Source organism: Barbus barbus (genome assembly GCF_936440315.1).
Source record: "Barbus barbus genome assembly, chromosome: 33".
In the NCBI taxonomy this organism is placed as follows: domain Eukaryota; kingdom Metazoa; phylum Chordata; class Actinopteri; order Cypriniformes; family Cyprinidae; genus Barbus; species Barbus barbus.
This window is the reverse complement of record NC_136761.1, coordinates 23,301,168-23,319,674: the sequence shown is the minus strand read 5'-3', so window position 1 is coordinate 23,319,674 and position 18,507 is coordinate 23,301,168. Positions and strand designations below refer to the sequence as shown.

The 18,507-nt window shown below is 36.9% G+C and overlaps 1 protein-coding gene across 1 annotated transcript; it reads left to right on the top strand.

The window, feature by feature from the left end:
* The first annotated feature begins 2,515 nt into the window (after positions 1–2,515).
* Positions 2,516–17,866, top strand: LOC306853607 (protein FAM149A-like). The gene is made up of 15 exons (XM_079391142.1): positions 2,516–2,610; positions 6,075–6,167; positions 6,302–6,434; positions 7,078–7,220; positions 7,492–7,620; positions 9,102–9,269; positions 9,972–10,156; positions 10,733–10,875; positions 10,949–11,043; positions 11,212–11,391; positions 13,393–13,516; positions 14,918–15,046; positions 15,403–15,481; positions 17,065–17,214; positions 17,581–17,866. Exons 1-15 carry the CDS (start codon positions 2,576–2,578, stop codon positions 17,655–17,657), a joined length of 1,863 nt encoding a protein of 620 aa, XP_079247268.1. The 5' UTR covers positions 2,516–2,575; the 3' UTR covers positions 17,658–17,866.
* Positions 17,867–18,507: the final 641 nt, after the last annotated feature.

Genomic DNA, 18,507 nt, shown 5'->3' with positions numbered 1-18,507 from the left:
TTTTTTTAATGTCTCTTATACAGCATTTAATTTATCAAAACACAGAAAAACTGTAATATTGTTAAATATTAATGTTTAAATAATATAAATAATAATATCAGTTTTTATCTATTTTAAAATATAATTTATATGATTGCAAAGTTGAATATTCAACATCATTACTACAGTCTTCAGTGCCACATGATATTTTAAAAATTATTCTAATATGCTGATTTGATGCTCACAAAACATTTCTTATTATTATCAATGTTAACTATAGTCTTGCTGCTTCATTTTTATTTGTTTATTTATTTTTTGAAACCATGATACACATTTTTTAGTATTTAATTTAAAAGCATTTATTAGAATTTTTAAATTTGGAAAAAATGTAACAATATAAAAATCAGTTTTTTTTTTTTATCAATTTAAAACATCCTTGCTGAATAAAATAATTAATTTCTTTACAAAAAAATAAATAAAAATCTTACTGACCCTAAACTGTTGCACTGTAGTCTACTGTATATATAATATGGGAAAGTTTTAAAAATATATATTTCTATATAATGTTTATTAACACATTAACTGCTTTGAAGCACAGCTAAGTACATTCAATCCATTTAAAACTATGTAGCAAACCTAGCTATTATGTCATCAGTACCAAAACATTTAAGGATGGAAAGTGAATCCGTCAGGTCTGAGTGGACTCTAGACATTCCTCCTCTGGCTACTGAAGTCTTAACAAAGATGTAAAGCTTGCCTGGCGGCACGTTACGGGAAAGGGACAGCGTGAATGGAAGGTGACAGGGGCTTGAGTTATGGGTGTATCACTTTCAACATGACCTTTCAGTACCTCTCATCGCCGTCCCTCCCAAGACGACGCCAGCTATTCATCTCTCCACCTCCTAGGATTCACAGCCCCCGACCTGATGACCCTGACCACACAGTATCCTCTTGCACTATTTATACGCACTTTTCATAAATAAACTTGCCACTGAAACACCATAAGCACCATAAGCACATGGGCTTAGTGTTGGCCCTCAAAGGAATTGAATCTGTGGATCAGTGAATTCAAACTTGTAATTGCTGTTTCTCCACAGAGAAACAAACAACAATCATAATGGTTTTTATTCACTGAATGCTCCCTAACCGCTGATTTTGTGTCCATATTTATTGTTTTTGTCCCTCATGTAGCTCATAAGCTTTTGATGACTGAAGTAGCAAATATGGACTATTGCCCCTTCATAAGATACAGGCAGATACATGATTTTTGTACAGTGCAGTACATATTGTTTTCATCTGAGACATGTCCCCTTTTCTCAAACCCATCTTACACAGAAGCCGAACTAATGAAACAAATCCCTAGAGGTACTGCGGCATATTACCTACATGGCCACTGCTTTATAACAGGGCATATGCCTAATTCTTTGACTCCACTGATTATTGAGTCTTTTGCGTTAATTGGTTCCATGTATTGAAAATATGCTGAAATTAAAAACATTTGTATGATGTGGGTAACTTAGTACTAAGAGCAAACCTCAATGCAACACTGGCATTTGCTGTTCTGTGGCTCCCTCTAGTGTTCTACGTGCAAAATGCAACTATTTGATAATATTCTTGCTATATTAAGTTTATTTTGCATCCATTATGATTATTATTACGGTTACCCTGCTGAAGAAAACAGCTAAAACCAGCCTAAGCTGGTTGGCTGGTTTTAGTTGGTCACCCAGCTGGGAGACCAGCTACTTCAAGCTTAAACCAGCTAAGACTGCTTAGGCTGGTTTTAGCCGTTTTTTGTTTTAACATAATGATATATTTGAGAGAGAGAGAAAAAAAAAACACATAGGATGATTAGTAGCCTACACTTTCTGTTTTATTTCCTCAGAGCAGAGCTTAAGTGTCTTGGATCTTTAATTGGTTTAACAATCATGTAGGTAATATGCTTTATTATTGTAAACCGTTTTAACTTTTATGCTTTAAAATGTAACGTAAATGTATATTAAATTTCATTGAATTAAACATTTTGAGATATAGACTACATGCCAATTTTGTGAAGAAACGAAAAAACGATGAATAATTAGGCTACAGTTTTGATGTTTTGTTTATGTACTAAGCGCTAGAAAGGAAAACTGTTGTCATGGTTACTTCTTGACTTTTGTTGAGCGCACAGCCTCTTGGAGAGATCTGACTTTAACTTTTATCTATTTATTTATTTGTGGTTATTTAAGCGTTCTTTTAAGACGCGTTTGAAACGTATAGACCTACATACACTCGTGTGTGTAAAAACAATAGATAACTCTGATAACCCCTCGGCCTAGTGTGTTGACTTCCGCTGAGGGGAGCAACTCTTAATTAGCTTCCCCGGAGTTTGCACTGTGGTTGTCATTAGGTATGTTAATGGCAGATAGTGGCAGAGTCCGGTTCGTGAGTGACAGCTCCTGTCCTGCTCTGTCTGTTGTCACAGTAATGCAGGTGACCGTAGACCGTAGAGTTCCAGCATGGCTCTCCTGACAGACAATATCGCTGTGGTTTCACCAAGTCTCTGCTAGAGTCGGAGCGAACACCTCAATGGAAGAGGACAAGAAGAGCTCAGGCAAATATGAGTCCGGTTCGAAAGAGAGATGACAGCTTCAAGTAAGCGCCTTATCTTTCGGCTTCATGCCAGACACATGTTTGGAATGTCCTTGTTATTTACATTTTAAAATGTCTGTCTAGGCTATTTAAGAAGTTTACTACACATGCACTTGAGGAATAAGGGGCAACACTGTTATTTAGTGCTGTGTACAATAAATAAAACCTAGAAGCCTACAGTCCAAACTGTGTTCTTTTGTGGCACGACCGTCAATATTTAATTGAGTTGTGCTCAGTACTTGATGACTAATTAATACAAGACTAATGTTATAGAATCAGGGTATAGTCTTTCCTTTGGCACGAGCATATCTAATTGCTCAATCTACACCAGCATTTAGTTACGACTGAAGTCTCTCACTAGAGCTGATCTTTGAAAATTGTTGAAGGCAAAAGTGTAGCTTTCCTTTGATGCAGGTTTAAAAAGAAGACCTTTTTAGAAGACCCTGCCTTCCAGGCACTGTGTCTTCTGAATAAATGTGGAATGGAAATATACAAGGCCTTAGAAATTGTTCAGTGAAATTACATATAATCTTAACCATTTTTTGTCAAACAAGGCACCGATTTTCAAAATAAAAATTGTAAAGATAGATAGATAGATAACACAACATCAAGAACCCAATTTACATACAAACATACACAGTTAGATACACTAAGCTAAATATTTATATATTACTTGATATTATGTTAAACTAGACAACTGTTTTAACAAGTCAGGTTTAATGTTATTTGAACCCTGGAATGGTGTAAAATTCGACAGGCTTGTACTGAATGAAATCACTGTCTCGTTGTGCTTGCTGCTAAAAGGCAGACAAGAGAAAGAATCCATGTCAGTCAGCTGAGGCTTTCTGCTGCCATGCTGGTCATGCATGTTTCATTAGGCCCTGGCGGGCAACCTGTTGAAATTATTTGCTGTTTGCTCTGTAAGAGAAACCTGAGCTGCTACTGATGCTGGGCTTCCTTGTTGACCCCTGCCAACCGTTGAAGCCCTCACCCGCAGCTAATTAGTTTTCCCCTTTCTCTGCATTACATCTTCTGTAACTGTGATGTCAGTTTGTGCTCCACAGAGAGGTCTTGTGTCTTCTTTATCTATTAAGAAGTAGCGGAGTACTTTTGTATAAATACTGCATTATAGGTATGCGACTTAGATGACCTTAGATTAGACTGTATATATATTTTTTTTTATCTGATCTCACCCTTTAAGGGAATTAAAGATTTTCTGAAAATGTATTCACTCTCAGGCCATCCACGATGTAGGCTGAGTTTGCTTCTTCATTGAAACAGATTTTGAGAAATTTAGCATTACATCACTTACATCTTCTGCAGTGAATGGGTGCCGTAATGAAAGTCCAAACAACTGATAAAAACAATAACCCACAAGTAATCCACACAACTCCAGTCCATCAATTAATGTCTTGTGAAGTGAAAAACTGCATGCTTATAAGAAACAAATCCATCATTGAAGCATTTTAACTTTAAACCATTGCTACTTGCCATAATCAATAATAATGCTTCCTCCAGAGAAAATGTCAATCCTCTGTTGTCCTCTTCCATCAAAATCTACCAACATATTTGTTTAGAATGGTGCTTTATCTGTGCACATTTCTCTCCTGACAAGATGATTTTTTTTTTTTCACAGGAGAAAGTAATATTATGGAGAGAGGACTCATATTTTAGCTGGACGCAATGATTTGATTTATGTCTTTATCATGGATTTACAAACTTGCAGCTTTCTGCTTCAAGATGTTAACTGATGGTTTGGAGTGGTGTGGATCACTTTTGGATTATTGTGATGTTTTTATCAGCTGTTTGGACTGTCATTCTGACGGCACCCATTCACTGCAGAGGATCCATTGGTGAGCAAATGATGTGTACATTTCTCCAAATTTGTTCTGATGACGAAACAAACTCATCTTCATCTTGGATGGCTTGAGGGTAATCACATTTTCTGTATTTTTTTGTTTTTGGATGAACAATTCCTTTAAAATTACTTTTGTTGGTGTAACATACTATAGTCAGGTTTATTTTTAGATATCTGCTGGATATTCTGAAAAAATGCCAAGTTAGAAACATTTCTGTTTCTGAATGTTTATATTCCGAGATGGAAAAAAGCCTGTTTAAAAAGACTCCTGGGATGAATGGTAAGGTGTGCACACCTGTGAGTCATCCAGGGGAGGGTGGGGACTTTCAGGCAGACAGACCTGTGCTGTGCCACTGTAGCGTGTCCAGACACTCCCTTGATGGAGCTGAAGGAACAGATCAGAGGCACCTCTGCTCAGGGTGGGGGGGAAGAGGAGGACATTCATGTTGACCTGCAGAGGAAACAAGAAGTCACAGATTTTTAATGGCTAATCTGTATGTATGAATGTTGCCGTCTTACTTTTAAGTTGTTGGGCTGGGTGCCATACATACCATAGAGGAATATTTTACCCATGCACTGTGCATTGGGCTTTGGGTGGGCCCCATCTTTGGCCACCATACCTCCTGTGTTCTCGCACTACCCAGACAGCTACAGGGCAGCGTGCCATGGCAGACATGCTGGACTCATTGTAATTGGGTAAGTTATTTGTGAAGTTATGGCATTTTTGAAGGAGTTTTTGAAGTAACAATCACAACTCATCATAACATTAACATTATGCATTATTGGAAGCTTGATAATGGCTTTTGTTACATCAGCAAAGTCATTTGTACTAATTAAGCAAGTTTTATCTTCAATAATTCCATTGTAATTATCACTGATGCAACATCTTGCTGTTATTTGGTTTTGAAAGATCACATATTAAGTACAGTAAATCCATTTTTAGAAATGTTTGGTATGATTATTTTTGTGGATTATAACAAGCACGTACTGTATTTTACTAACAAAGATCTTAATAAATACTTATACTGAGAGCTAATGAATCTTAAAAGACCCAATACATCTTCAAATTCTGAAACAATAAAAACAATTGTGAATAAATTTATAATTTCTCAGTTTTACTGTGTAAACTTCTACAGATAAAGCTTCTTGTTGTCATGGTGATAAATGTGACACTCCAACTCTGTATATTGTACTTTGATCTTGTACCGTCTAAATTATTCATGACATAATTGTTAGATAGATTAGAGGCAGTTTGAGACAAAGAGTGAAAGCTTGGAGGCGACAGCATCATGTGACCCCCTGATGCCTGGAGGTGGATATGTTTTTCATAACAAAGTTATTACAGTAGCCTTGATTAGTACATTTTAAATGGTCCTGCTGTGAGACAAATACATTTTATGCACAAGTTACATGTAGCCTTTGAAATAATACAAGGTTATAAAGCTGCATGCATAATAATTATAAAAGAATTAGCAGAATGTTTTGTAAATGGAGTTTAACAGGTTAAACACAGGATGCTTATTGTCTCTGAATGCATCGCTGCAACTTGTTCTGTGCACAGCATCAATGGAGCTTTTTTCCATTTTTATTCCCTTGTATTATGCATTAGGAAAAAGCTGCTCAACGAACCTGACAAAAGCATTAGCTCAGTGCCTGACCCATTCACCAGAAGTGTCACCAGGGTCCCAAACCGTGGTCTCAGGTAACACAATCATTATTTTCATTGTAGAATACTCAGACCTTATTTTAAGGTATTAGCTGTACAACATAATTGAGTATTAGTGCCCTTTGAAAGTAGAAAACAATAATATGTATGCCACATTTTTTCATTGGTAGTATCTCGTCATGTGGTCAGTCCTCTGCCGGTGGCACTACCCCTGTGAGTCACCTCCCCTCCCGCTCCGGAAGCCCAGGCACTGGCCCCGGACTCTCCACAGAGCACAGCTCCATCTGCTCCTGGAGATATGATGTAATGTCTCAGTTCTTCTTCCAGATGTTTTGTATCCTTTTCATCAATACTGGTCTGAATTTTAGGATCAGCTTCCATTCAATTCATGAATTTTTAAATTTACTCTTAAGTTCATAAGAACTAAGAATTGGCCATACTCCAAAGGAAGCTGAATTGGAAAGATAGGAAAGGGAACTGAAATAGCTGTATTTACATACATGTATTAAAAATCTGTGTATTGTATTGTATTGTAATAACTATTTACACGTTATTTATATGATTTATATCAAACATACTGAAGTGACCTGCAAGTGACCAGAGAGCCATGTAAAAATATATATCATTATTGTTTTTCGAAATTTTGCTACCTTAGTTGACGTTCAGGAATTGAATTGGAAAGTAAAATGAATTATCAGTGAATTTCTAAATGGCATACAACACTGCAATTTATTGTAATTGATATGCACCTGATAGCTAACACTAGATCAATAAGAGACATCAAGGCATTGTTCTGTGTATCATTTTAAAGACTCTCCCAGTTTCCTGTTTTTAGTGCATGTGTCTAACTGTTTCAAATGTTTCACTAGATGCACCATCTCCTCAGCTGTGGGATTATTTGCTTTGTGCATCGAGTGGTTTATTGTTTGGTTTGGCTTGCGTGCAGGAGTTTGAGCGGGCGAATACACAGCGTGTGCGTCAGCTCTTTAACTCTGTGGATGAGCTGCTGTATGAGGGGAGAGTCAGCAGCCGCTCGGAGTCCCTGCAGGAGGAGTGTGAGGAGTGGAACGGACACACCCCTCATCTCAGGTACAGCATCTTTGTGAGAGAAAGTTGACTGTTCTGTGGCTAAAAAGGCTAGGTAAATGTAGAATTTCAAAATTCAAAAAAATCAATAATAGGTTCTATTCATCATATAATCCTGGGGTATAAATCTTTTCCACAAGATTTGTATTGCTTTACTTCATCCCCTTTAAATAAAAAAATAAAAATTCAGCAAATTCAATAATTGAAAAGGATTTTCAAATAATTTCTACCTGCCAATTGATACTGTCTTGTTGTGCTTCATCCTTGACCACAGAATTTTAGGGAATCAGTTGGAGCCTCCCAAACAAGAGGGTGTTCAGTACATCTGCAGACGAGAGTCCAGTGCCAGAACCACCTCCTTCTCCACACCCAGCTGTCTGGACAAAAGAGAAGACCATAGCGAGTGAGCCCCTCAATAACATTAAATTAACTAAATTAATTTGAAGAAAAAATAACAGATATACAGGACATGGATTAGATTAACTGTTAATGCAAATGTATGCCGATTATTGATTAGCTTTGTTTTAAGGATATAGCAGCTCATTAAGGATATTTTTAGCTCTTTCATTATTTAAACTGTATAAAACGTTTTCTCACTGAAAACAGAACGAATGAAAAAGTGATGTATGTGTGGTTCCATTTAATAGTTGTTCACTGAGACTTAATGAGTCCTCTTGAGGCTCCATTTAGGGCACTGAGCAGTGATGGAGGTCTGTTTGGCTGAGGGCCAGTGCAGATGGTTGGAAAAAAGCCTGTAAAACCTGTCAGGAAAGAACAGAAAGCTCACACTATTTTTTTCAAGCAACCCTATTTGATTACAGGCATTGCGTGCAGGAATGCTTCACACCTCCTTTGTATGAAATGCTTCAAGTCAGGTGTCATAAAATCAATAAATTAGTTTAAAGAAAATAATTAGATGTGCTACTTTTCAAAAGTTTGCAGTCAGCAAGGTTTTTAAAGAAGCTAATAGTTTTATTCAGCAAGGACACATTACATTGATTAAAAGTGACAGTACAGACATAAAATGTTGCGAAAGATTTAGGATAAAATGTTCTTTTGAACTTTCTATTCATCAAAGAATCCTGAAAAATGTATCACAGTTTCTACAAAAAATATTAAGCAGCACAACTGTTTTCAACATTGACAATAATATGAAGAAAATGTTTCATAAGCATCCAATAAGCATATTGAAATGATTTCTGAAGGATCATGTGACACTGAAGGCTGGAAAAATCACTTGAATAAATTACATTTTAAAATATTTTAAAATAGAAAACAGTTATTTTAAATTGTAAATATATGTAATAATATTACTGTTTTACTGAATTTTGATCAAACAAATGCAGCCTTGGTGAGCATAAGAGACTTATTCTTTCAAAAGTCTTGAACTATAATATAATATAATACCATTTTTATGTATATATGTAGATTTTATGAAGAGATGCAAGTTCAAGTTAAACTAATGTTCTTCTACAATTTCTTGTCATTATGTACAATTTATCACAGTATTATGTTTATCATTGGAGTTACCCCTGAACTTTTTAAGGTCAGTCTTATCTTACAAAAAATGTTTGGGGTCCTTTATCTCTTGATTAATGGGCTCACTCTATTGATTGGTTTCTGGGCTTAGCTCTGTCTTTTTGCTTGACTGCACTTATCTATTGTTTTGAAATATGCACTGAAGCCTATCATACATTATACATTTGATATAACACATAAAACCAACCCTCAAGGAGGAGGCCTCTCACCTGATTAAAAATATGCAATATGTTATGAAGACACTCCACACTGAACACTCCACAGGCGATGCATTTATCAGTCTGGCCTGGCTGTTGTGAGATTTTGCTTCCTCCCTCATTTCTCTCTCTCTCCCTCTGCCTGCAGGCTGTATGTAGCAGGCCGCAGTCTGGCCCCGGGCCTTTGGTGTGAGCAGTCTGTCCAGAACTCCAGCTCCCCTCTTTATGAGCATTCACTCGACCTCACTGAGGAAGAGGAGGTGTATGAAGCAGAGGGCAGCATTGAGGAGTTTTTGGCTTATGATGGAAAGGAAATGTACGTTACAAGTTATCCTTACTCAATCTGCTAAGAATGTTTTTCTAAGATTTATATACTTAATATACTAAAGTAATATTAATCATTCCCCTCTATTATTATGCAACAGAAGCAGGAATAGCTTTTGATTTTCCTTCATAAACCATAATTGCAGGGAAGACTGAGTCAAGTTGTCACACTTTTTACTTTTTAATTTTATTTTTCAAAATACACATACCTTAAATTCTTGGCTTCTAAAAAACATTTCAGCTGGTACTGCCCAAGAAAAAAGATACAGTTCATTAAATGCACTTTTATGACAATATGTCTCAGTAATGGTTAGTTTTTTCATAACATTAAGAACACATATGACAACATACTCATATAAAACTAAATGCATGATATTGGATATCATGACTATCATGATATTTAAATTTTAGTTTGGAAAATAATAATAATAATCTGTGAGTAAACACATACAAATAACTGGATCTTTGACTCAAACTCACTTGTCATTGTGACAACTAGCCCCAGTTTACCTTCCATTGAATCAAATTTCTTTGCATTTCAATAGATATTCAGTAACTGGTCATCTAAATTCTGTAAAAGCTATGCTTCCTCATTACGCCCTGTTTTCTGCAGTTTTATTCACCATAAATGGACTGTTAATAGTGTGCAGAAGGGAATATTTTGTTGTAACTTGCATAATTATTTTGACTGTAGGGAAGAGGAGGAGGTGGATCAGAGGAAATCTTCATCCGTGGCCCCCAGGGGTGGGGTCCCCCCGGTATCCCCTCATGCATGCATCCGTGACGCAGTTGCAGATGAGCTGTTTGATGACATATGGAGGGAGGTGGTGGGTCTTCTGGAGGAGCTCTTACACAAGTACTGGGAGAAACAGCTCCCGGGTGTGTCTGAATTACTGAATGTTTAAACCAGTACAATTAGCCAACAGTACATGTTTGATCATTTGATCCTGGGTGGGTGAAGAACACAGCTTTTGCATACTTAAAGACCCCATAAGTGGAGTTTTCAGCATCTTTACTCCAGTCTTCAGAAATTATTCTGATATGCTGATTAATAGTATTATATATGTTGAAAACAGTTGAGCTGCTTAATATTTTTGTGGAAACCATGACAAAATGGATGAACGCTTTGATATGGCCCACACAACCTTTACGTTCAACTTCACTTTCAATAGGAAATACATCAGCACAGGACAATTGTCTTTGTCAAAGCATTTCAAATTGGCGTAAACTTGTAAACAATACATAAAAATGTTTTTAAAAAATAATTATTAATGATAAAAACTGAACAAAGAAAGGATCCTTGAGGCATCAGCATGAACTGTATTTGTCCCCAAGTCTGTTTGTGCTACTCTATGGCATTTCGGAGTAATAAAATGAAATTCAGTTGTTAATCTGCCAGCACTTAAGTGCACTGTTAGTGATTTCTGTAAATCCCTAATGTTCTCTGGGCATCAGATGGAGCAACACAGAGGAGAACATTAGAGAGCTCCAGTCAAGTGCCTTCATCTCAACCCCCTGTTAAAGGACATCATCTTCTGTTGTCCAGAGGTTCCAGCAGCAGAACCACATTCCTATCCACATGCGGCAATAATGGACAGGTGACAACTTACCAAAACACGTCCTGATTATTACTTTGTCTTCATATTGTTAATGTGTCATTTCTTCTGTCAGGACTCGAGTGCCTACAAGATTAATTTAAATGGTGTTATGACAATCCAAGCAAAGCCACTGCAACAGAGGCATCAGGGATTTAGTGAGAGAGCCCTGTAAGTCTTTTGGATTTTGGAAAGTTAATATCTAACCCTACAAAAATAATATTTCTATTTTTCTAAGACAAAAAGGATGAGCAGAATTAAGGAATATATTAACTGCAGATAAAACAATATGAAAACAAATGAAGACCTACAACTCGATCTGTCTTGGCTCCTCTTAAGGTATGACCCAGATGATGGAGCGAGCGTGTTGATGTGTGTGAAGACCCAGGCTCTGAGAGGATCCGGTATACTCCTACAGAAACCTGCAGCCCAGCGCAGACTCCCCAGACTCAGTGGCAGGGTTCGGATGTACCACAACCTCACAGGAAATGGAAGCCAAATCTTTCGAGGAACTAGACTGTGAGCTGTAACTGCGCACACATGATTAAAGAGTTTAAAGGAACTGTTCACATGTTATTCCAAACCCATGTGACTTTCTTTCTTTTGTGGAACACAAACAGAAAGCTTTAAAATAACAAAAGAGAGTCATAGATGTATCATAAAAGTTGTCCACATGAATTTTGCATAATGGTTCAAGTTTTTAAAGCTATATGATAACTTTGTGTGAGGAGCTTCATTAAATTAATAATGCATTTTATTTCATGGCGCCTTTCAAAACACCCAAGGTCACCTCACAAAATTAAAAATACAAATCACAGCATAAAACAAAAACACACAACAAACTCTGTACATATACAAGTAAAATGCAGTAGAGACTCAGTAATACAGAGTTAAAGTCAGTACTCATTAATAATATTGACATCCACCCTAGTTCTTCTCCCTAGTTGGCACTATGATGAAATTTAAGGAAAAAAGTAGCGAAGTCTGATTCATTTCACATTTTTTCACTTCATTAGTTCTGAACGGGCTTTTCTAGCCTTTTATCACACACTCACAAAGGTTGCCTTTATTTTTATATTCTTTTTTAATACTGTTTTGGATCTTAATGGGGAAGTCGTGGCCTAATGGTTAGAGAGTCGGACTCGTAATCCAAAGGTTGCGGGTTCGAGTCTCGTGCCGGCAGGGATTGTAGGTGGGGGGAGTGAATGTCCAGCGCTCTCTCCACCCTCAATACCACGACTGAGGTGCCCTTGAGCAAGGCACCGAACCCCCAACTGCTCCCCGGGCATCGCAGTATAAATGTCTGCCCACTGCTCCGGGTGTGTGTTCACGGTGTGTGTGTGTGTGTGTTCACTGCTGTAGACTATTACTATTCCAGTGTGAGAAACCGCTGCAGATGATTCAGTGCATGGGTGAACTGTCTGAATGAATCAAAATAAACCTTTAATCATTTCAGATATGCAAACACATTTGACCAATCAGTGATTTATTTGTGAATTAGGCATCACTATTTCTGATTCTAAACAGCGCATAGAAAACACGTATGATGATTGCTAAAATATTATCAAAGAAAATGATTGTCAGTAAAATGATTCTCAGACAAACTGTACGTCAATCCCAATGACATATAAGGACTTATCAGTAATTTTGCACAGCGGTATAACAGTTCAATAACAGTGTTAATGTTGTAGATTTCATTATTTACAATACTAATTTGATTCAGCTATAAAGCAGCTCTATAGAAGACAATTGTTATTATCCAGTTCATTTTAACAAATTGTGAGCAAATTGTTGTTTTGAGTCAGATATTTTCAATTGAATCAGTTCATAGTTCAACAAACTGGTCTGAATGATTTGTTGATAAATCATACTGATTATATTCTTAAGTTCAACTCACTCACTGACTGATCTAGTTGCAGTGGTTAACAGCTCCCTGGAGGGGAGACTGTCTGTAATGAACTGTTTTGGACTGTTTTTCATATGGCTCTTGAATGTAATACACAAAACATATGGGCTGCTTTTATGATACTTTTAAGATACCTTTGTAGCATTCTTTTTGAAGCATGAAAGCTCCAGTCCCCATTCATTGTAGCTGCGTGTAGCGTAATGTGTTCCTCTAAGAATGTTTTTTGGGTGAACTATACCTCTGAGTGCTCCATTTTATATCCTCACAAGTTTTACTTGAAGAATGTGATACGAGAGGTTCTGTTGCAACAACGCCTTTATGCATGATGCAATTCTTTCAGAATATGTGACTGCAGATTATTCAATGCAGGGTCTACTGGGGTCCCTTTATAACAGGCCGAGACCTTCTTTTGAAATGCAGACTTCTTTTAAAAGCGCTTGTTAAATTGGTCCCTCAAGCTGCATTGCACTTTATTAACTGTAACACATTTAACCTTGTCATCACTTGGAAAAATCACAGAAGTAGCTTTAAGCTCCTGCAGGGGTATCAGGCATGGGTAAACATGCAGAATGCTAATTAGAGTAAGTATGTGTTCTTGGCTTTGTTTCTCTCAGGTCCACTGTGAATGAAATCCTGCCCTCTCCACCGGTGAGTGCCGTTCAGAGTCACAGGCTTCCTCTGATACTATCTGAGTCTCAAGAGCAAGAATACTATGCACCTATTTCCAGGCTTGTGCAGGTAACACCACCTCACCACCTTGATTTTTTTGTTTTTTTTCTCACATACATGCAGTACATTACCATTCAAACTTCGGGGGTAAGATTTTTTCTTCTTTTTGAAAGAAATGAATATTTTTATTCAGCAAGGATGCAATGAATTTCTGTAAAAATTTAAGACTTTTACACTGTTTAAAAAATTTAACTTTGTTTATCAAAGAATCCTGAAATAATGTATCGTGGTTAACTGTATTAAGAATGGATAATAATAATAAGAAATGTTCTTGAGCAGTAAATCAGCATATTAGAATGATTTCTGAAGGATTTGACACTAAACACTGAAGAGTAATGATGCTTAAAATTCAGCTTTACCATCACAGGAAAAAAATGCATCTTAAAATATATTCAAATAGAAAAATTTTATTTTAAATTATTTCAGTATTAATATTTTATAACATAACATATGCTCGGTGAACAAAAGACTTCTTTAAAAAAAACATAAAAAATATTACCGACCCCAGATTTTCGAATGGTAGTGTAGATACATGAAACATACATATTTCACAAACATAATCTGTTGGATTTAACATTTGCCACTGGCTTATACTAGTTATACATGATAAAGTCTATGTCAACCTTGTCCTTCACACCTCTACTGAAACCAAACACATTAGCATTGACCAGCCATCTTACGACTTTTCAAAACCTAAAAAAGCAGGCAATACATAAAGTTAATTAGACATCAAATGTTTATGTAACATCCTGTCTCCAAAAATGACTTCATGTAGTTGGGTTTTAAAGACAGAATATATGTCCTTCATGGTTAATGATATCCCACAATTATGTACTTGTGGTTAATGAAAATAATTTAAATACAGACAGATGGAGTGGTTATAATAATTCATAGATGTTCATTTAATAATTTTTACAACTGTTAACAGGGAAGCAAGTATTGTAGTGATTAAATATTTGCTTATCTCAAAAAATAAATATTTGCATAGCTATCTCATTTGAATTAGATTTGAATTTATTTGACATGGTGAAAACCAATCTGAAACCTTTCAGCAGAGCAGCTGCCTTTGGTTTTGGGAACTTAAGTGTAAGTCCACAAGCAGAAAGGTGTTTCAGCATCCCACGGAAGAAAAGCTAGCTGTGTGGACTTTGATATCTGTAAACAGAGATAGCAGTGTTTTTTTTAAATGGGTGAAAAGGGCATACTGCCTCCATGGTCTGGTTGACTTGACACTGAAAACAGTAAGCATGGTCGCCCTTTGCCCTCTTACAGAAAATTCAGAATATCTAAAAATAATACCTAAATATTAATTGGAAAGAAAAAAATTTAAACCGTTAAACGGCTATTCAGTCTGCACTGATTTAGTTTGGTTTCACAGTCAAAGCTGTAATCTTTCTCTGTATTTCTCAGCTCAGAGGAAGGATCCTAAGAGGCGGCACTACCAGTGTCATGCACGCAGTAAAGAACCTCCCACCTCTGAGAGAGCCCACCCTGATGCTGGAGTCTCTGTCTCGGCCCAATACTACTCACACATTCAGAGTAAATCTACCATGCAATTATGATTACAGTACAGTTGTGTAGATGAAAACAGCATACCTTGCAGATGACAACACAACAGAAGTCTTGACGACATACATATACAGTTTGGAGTCATCATTGTGATATCAGATGTTATTCAGTTGTAGCTATAGGTTTCCAGGTAACCAGCAGATTAATTTAGAACAAATCCAAATACCAAAACTGCATTTCTATACAACTTTGTAGAAACATGACACCACCTCTTACAAGAAAGTGATATAGATACTTTCCTGCTGTCGTAACAGTGCTTGAAATAGGAGGTAAATACAGAGGAGTCTATTGTTAGATGTAACTCATGCCACGTTTTTGTTCTGCAGTCAGACACTCCTATGAAAAGGTCCTTCACACCCATGGATTTTGCCTGTAACATGAGGACAAGTCGAGGACTTGTCAAAGGTGGGTCACTTTTACAAAGTAGGTGCCTGATCTGGCCAGTGACATGAGGAACAACACAAAATACAGTACCATGGATTTGCCTTCTACACTTTTACTTCCTAAAAATACGATCCGAATTCCGTAAATGTTGGGACGTTTTTTAAAATTTGAATAAAATGAAAACTAAAAGACTTTCAAATCACACGAGCCAATAATTTATTCACAATAGAACATAGAGAACATGACAAATGTTTAAACGGAGAACTTTTACACTTTTATCCAGTAAATGAGCTCATTTCAAATTTGATGCCTGCTACAGATCTCAAAAAAGTTGGCTCTGGGGCAACAAAGGGCTGAAAAAGCAAGAAATGTTGAAAGATTCACCTGGGAGAACATCTAGCAGATAATTAAGTTAGTTGACATCAGGTCTGTAACATGATAAGCTATAAAAGGGATGTCTTAAAGAGGCAGAGTCTCTCGTAAAGAAGTAAAGATGAGCAGAGGCTCTCCAATCTGTGGAAGAGTGCGTAAAAAGATTGTGGAATACTTTAAAAACAGCATTCCTCAACATCAAATTGCAAAAGTTTTGCAAATCGCATCATCAAAAGATTCAGAGAAACTGGAGAAATCTGTGCGTAAGGGACAAGGCCGAAGACCTTTGTTGAATCACAAAAAGGAAGCCTAATGTGAACATGGTCCAGAAGCGCTGTCGTGTCCTGTGGGCCAAGGCTCATTTAAAATGGACTGTTTCAAAGTGGAAAAGTGTTCTATGGTCAGACAAGTCCAAATTTGACATTCTTGTTGGAAATCACGGACGCCGTGTCCTCCGGGCTAAAGAGGAGGAAGACCTTCCAGCATGTCATCAGCGTTCAGTTCAAAAGCCAGCATCTCTGATGGTATGGGGGTGCATAAGTGCATACAGTATGGGCAGCTTGCATGTTTTGGAAGGCACTATGAATGCTGAAAGGTTTTAGAGCAACATATGCTCCCCTCCAGATGACGTCTATTTCAGGGAAGGCCTTGTGTATTTCAGCAGGACAATGTAAAACCATATACTGCAGCTATTACAACAACATGGCTTCGTAGTAGAAGAGTCCAGGTGCTGCATTGGCCTGCCTGCAGTCCAGATCTTTCACCTATAGAGAACATTTGGCGCATCATTAAACAAAAAATAGGTCAAAGACAACCACGAACTCTTCAGCAGCTGGAAACCTATATTAGGCACCAAAACCAAATTCCAACACCAAAACTCCAGAAACTCATAACCTCGATGCCCAGACGTCTTCAAACTGTTTTGAAAAGAAGAGGAGATGCTACACCATGGTAAACATGCCCCGGTCCCAACTATTTTGAGACCTTTAGCAGGCATCAAATTTGAAATGAGCTAATTTTGTCCATAAAATTGTACAATTTCTCAGTTTAAACATTTGATATGTTATCTATGTTCTATTGTGAATAAAATATTAGCTCATGTGACTTGAAATTCTTTTAGTTTTCATTTTATTCATATTTAAAAAAACGTCCCAACATTTCAGGAATTCGGGGTTGAAAGTCATATAAGAAAAATAAGATGACAATGTAAGCTTTTTCTGTATGTCTCTTAGGTGAGAGCACACCTATGGGTGTGACAGGCTTCAGTATGGGCACCACCAGCTCTACAGCTAGTGGGTTTTTGGAATGTGTCACACCCAGCAGGAGGCGTCTACCCTGCACTGACGGGGATGGAGGGAACATGCCCCTGATTGGATCTATAGGTCAGTGCGCTACTGCTTATTACCTTTAATTTAATACAGAAACAACACTTTATTAGTTAGTGTCACATAGTTTAAATCTATTGCCTTTTGTTTGTTTACTTAATGTACAACCTTAAAGCCTGAACCAATTAACTCTGCTGTCAATACTCCATAGACTGCATAGAATCAACAAATGAATGATCCAGAAAAATAAGCAATGACAAAGGGGCTTTAATTAAAAGTGAGAATTATTTTATTTATTTAGCTTTTAGGACACTGGAGATTAATTAACACGTTCAACAAGGCACAGTCCTGTTAGAGAAGAGATTCACATAATGAAAATATTTCATTAAGTCTGAGTAAATCATCAATACCATCTGCTTTCAGGTGGCCAGAATAATCGGAAACAGTTGAGCCGGTTTCCAGTGCATGTGAGGAAGAAATTTCAACCTGTCATGCCATAGCAGGGGAGTTAATTTTGTAATTACACGAAAGCTTAATGAGCCAGATATTATGAATACAATAGACTCCTATGCACTGTCATAATTTCAGTTGATTGTGATTTGCTGTATGGTTTGCCACCGGATGTCCAGTCACATGCTGTGCCTTCAGTTTATGGACTTGACAGTTTTTCACATTGACCTCAACAACTGGAGCAAACAGGACTAATGACCTCCCCCTTTTTTTCCTTTGAATGAATGCCAAACATCTTTTGTTATAGTAAGTTAATGCATATATCATGTATAAAGTATAATATTTATTTGTTCATACTGCTTAAACAGATGTCTGCGGCCAACAGGTTGATTAAAAAACAATTCATAGCCTAATTATTTTTATTTTTCAGTGATATCAATTCTACCAAACTCTTTGGTTCAGCAAAATATTATTGAGACTTTTATCTGCTTGGTGGAGTCATTTGCAATACAATTGTTATATAATTTTGCAAAGGTTCAGTGATTTATCACAGTGATCATCAGAGAATATTAGATGCTTGTTCCCTGAATGCCTTTACAAGTTATTTTCTCATCTGTGCTCACTTTCACCAATAATATTGGTAATATTTTTTGCACTAATATCATACTTTGATGAAGAGATGACTAGAATGAAATCCGTTGGCCATTCAGGGTAAAAGGTGCTTTTCTATCTTTAACAAAAGACTTGGCAGAGCTCTTTCATAGGAGAAAGACCGCTGAATTTGTGCCAATAAACCACAACACACACAAACAGACACACATACAAGCCACACAAAGCCTCCAGTAATATGCCAGATCATTATCTATTGCTCCATTACCACTGCTGTCTGTTAATGTTTTA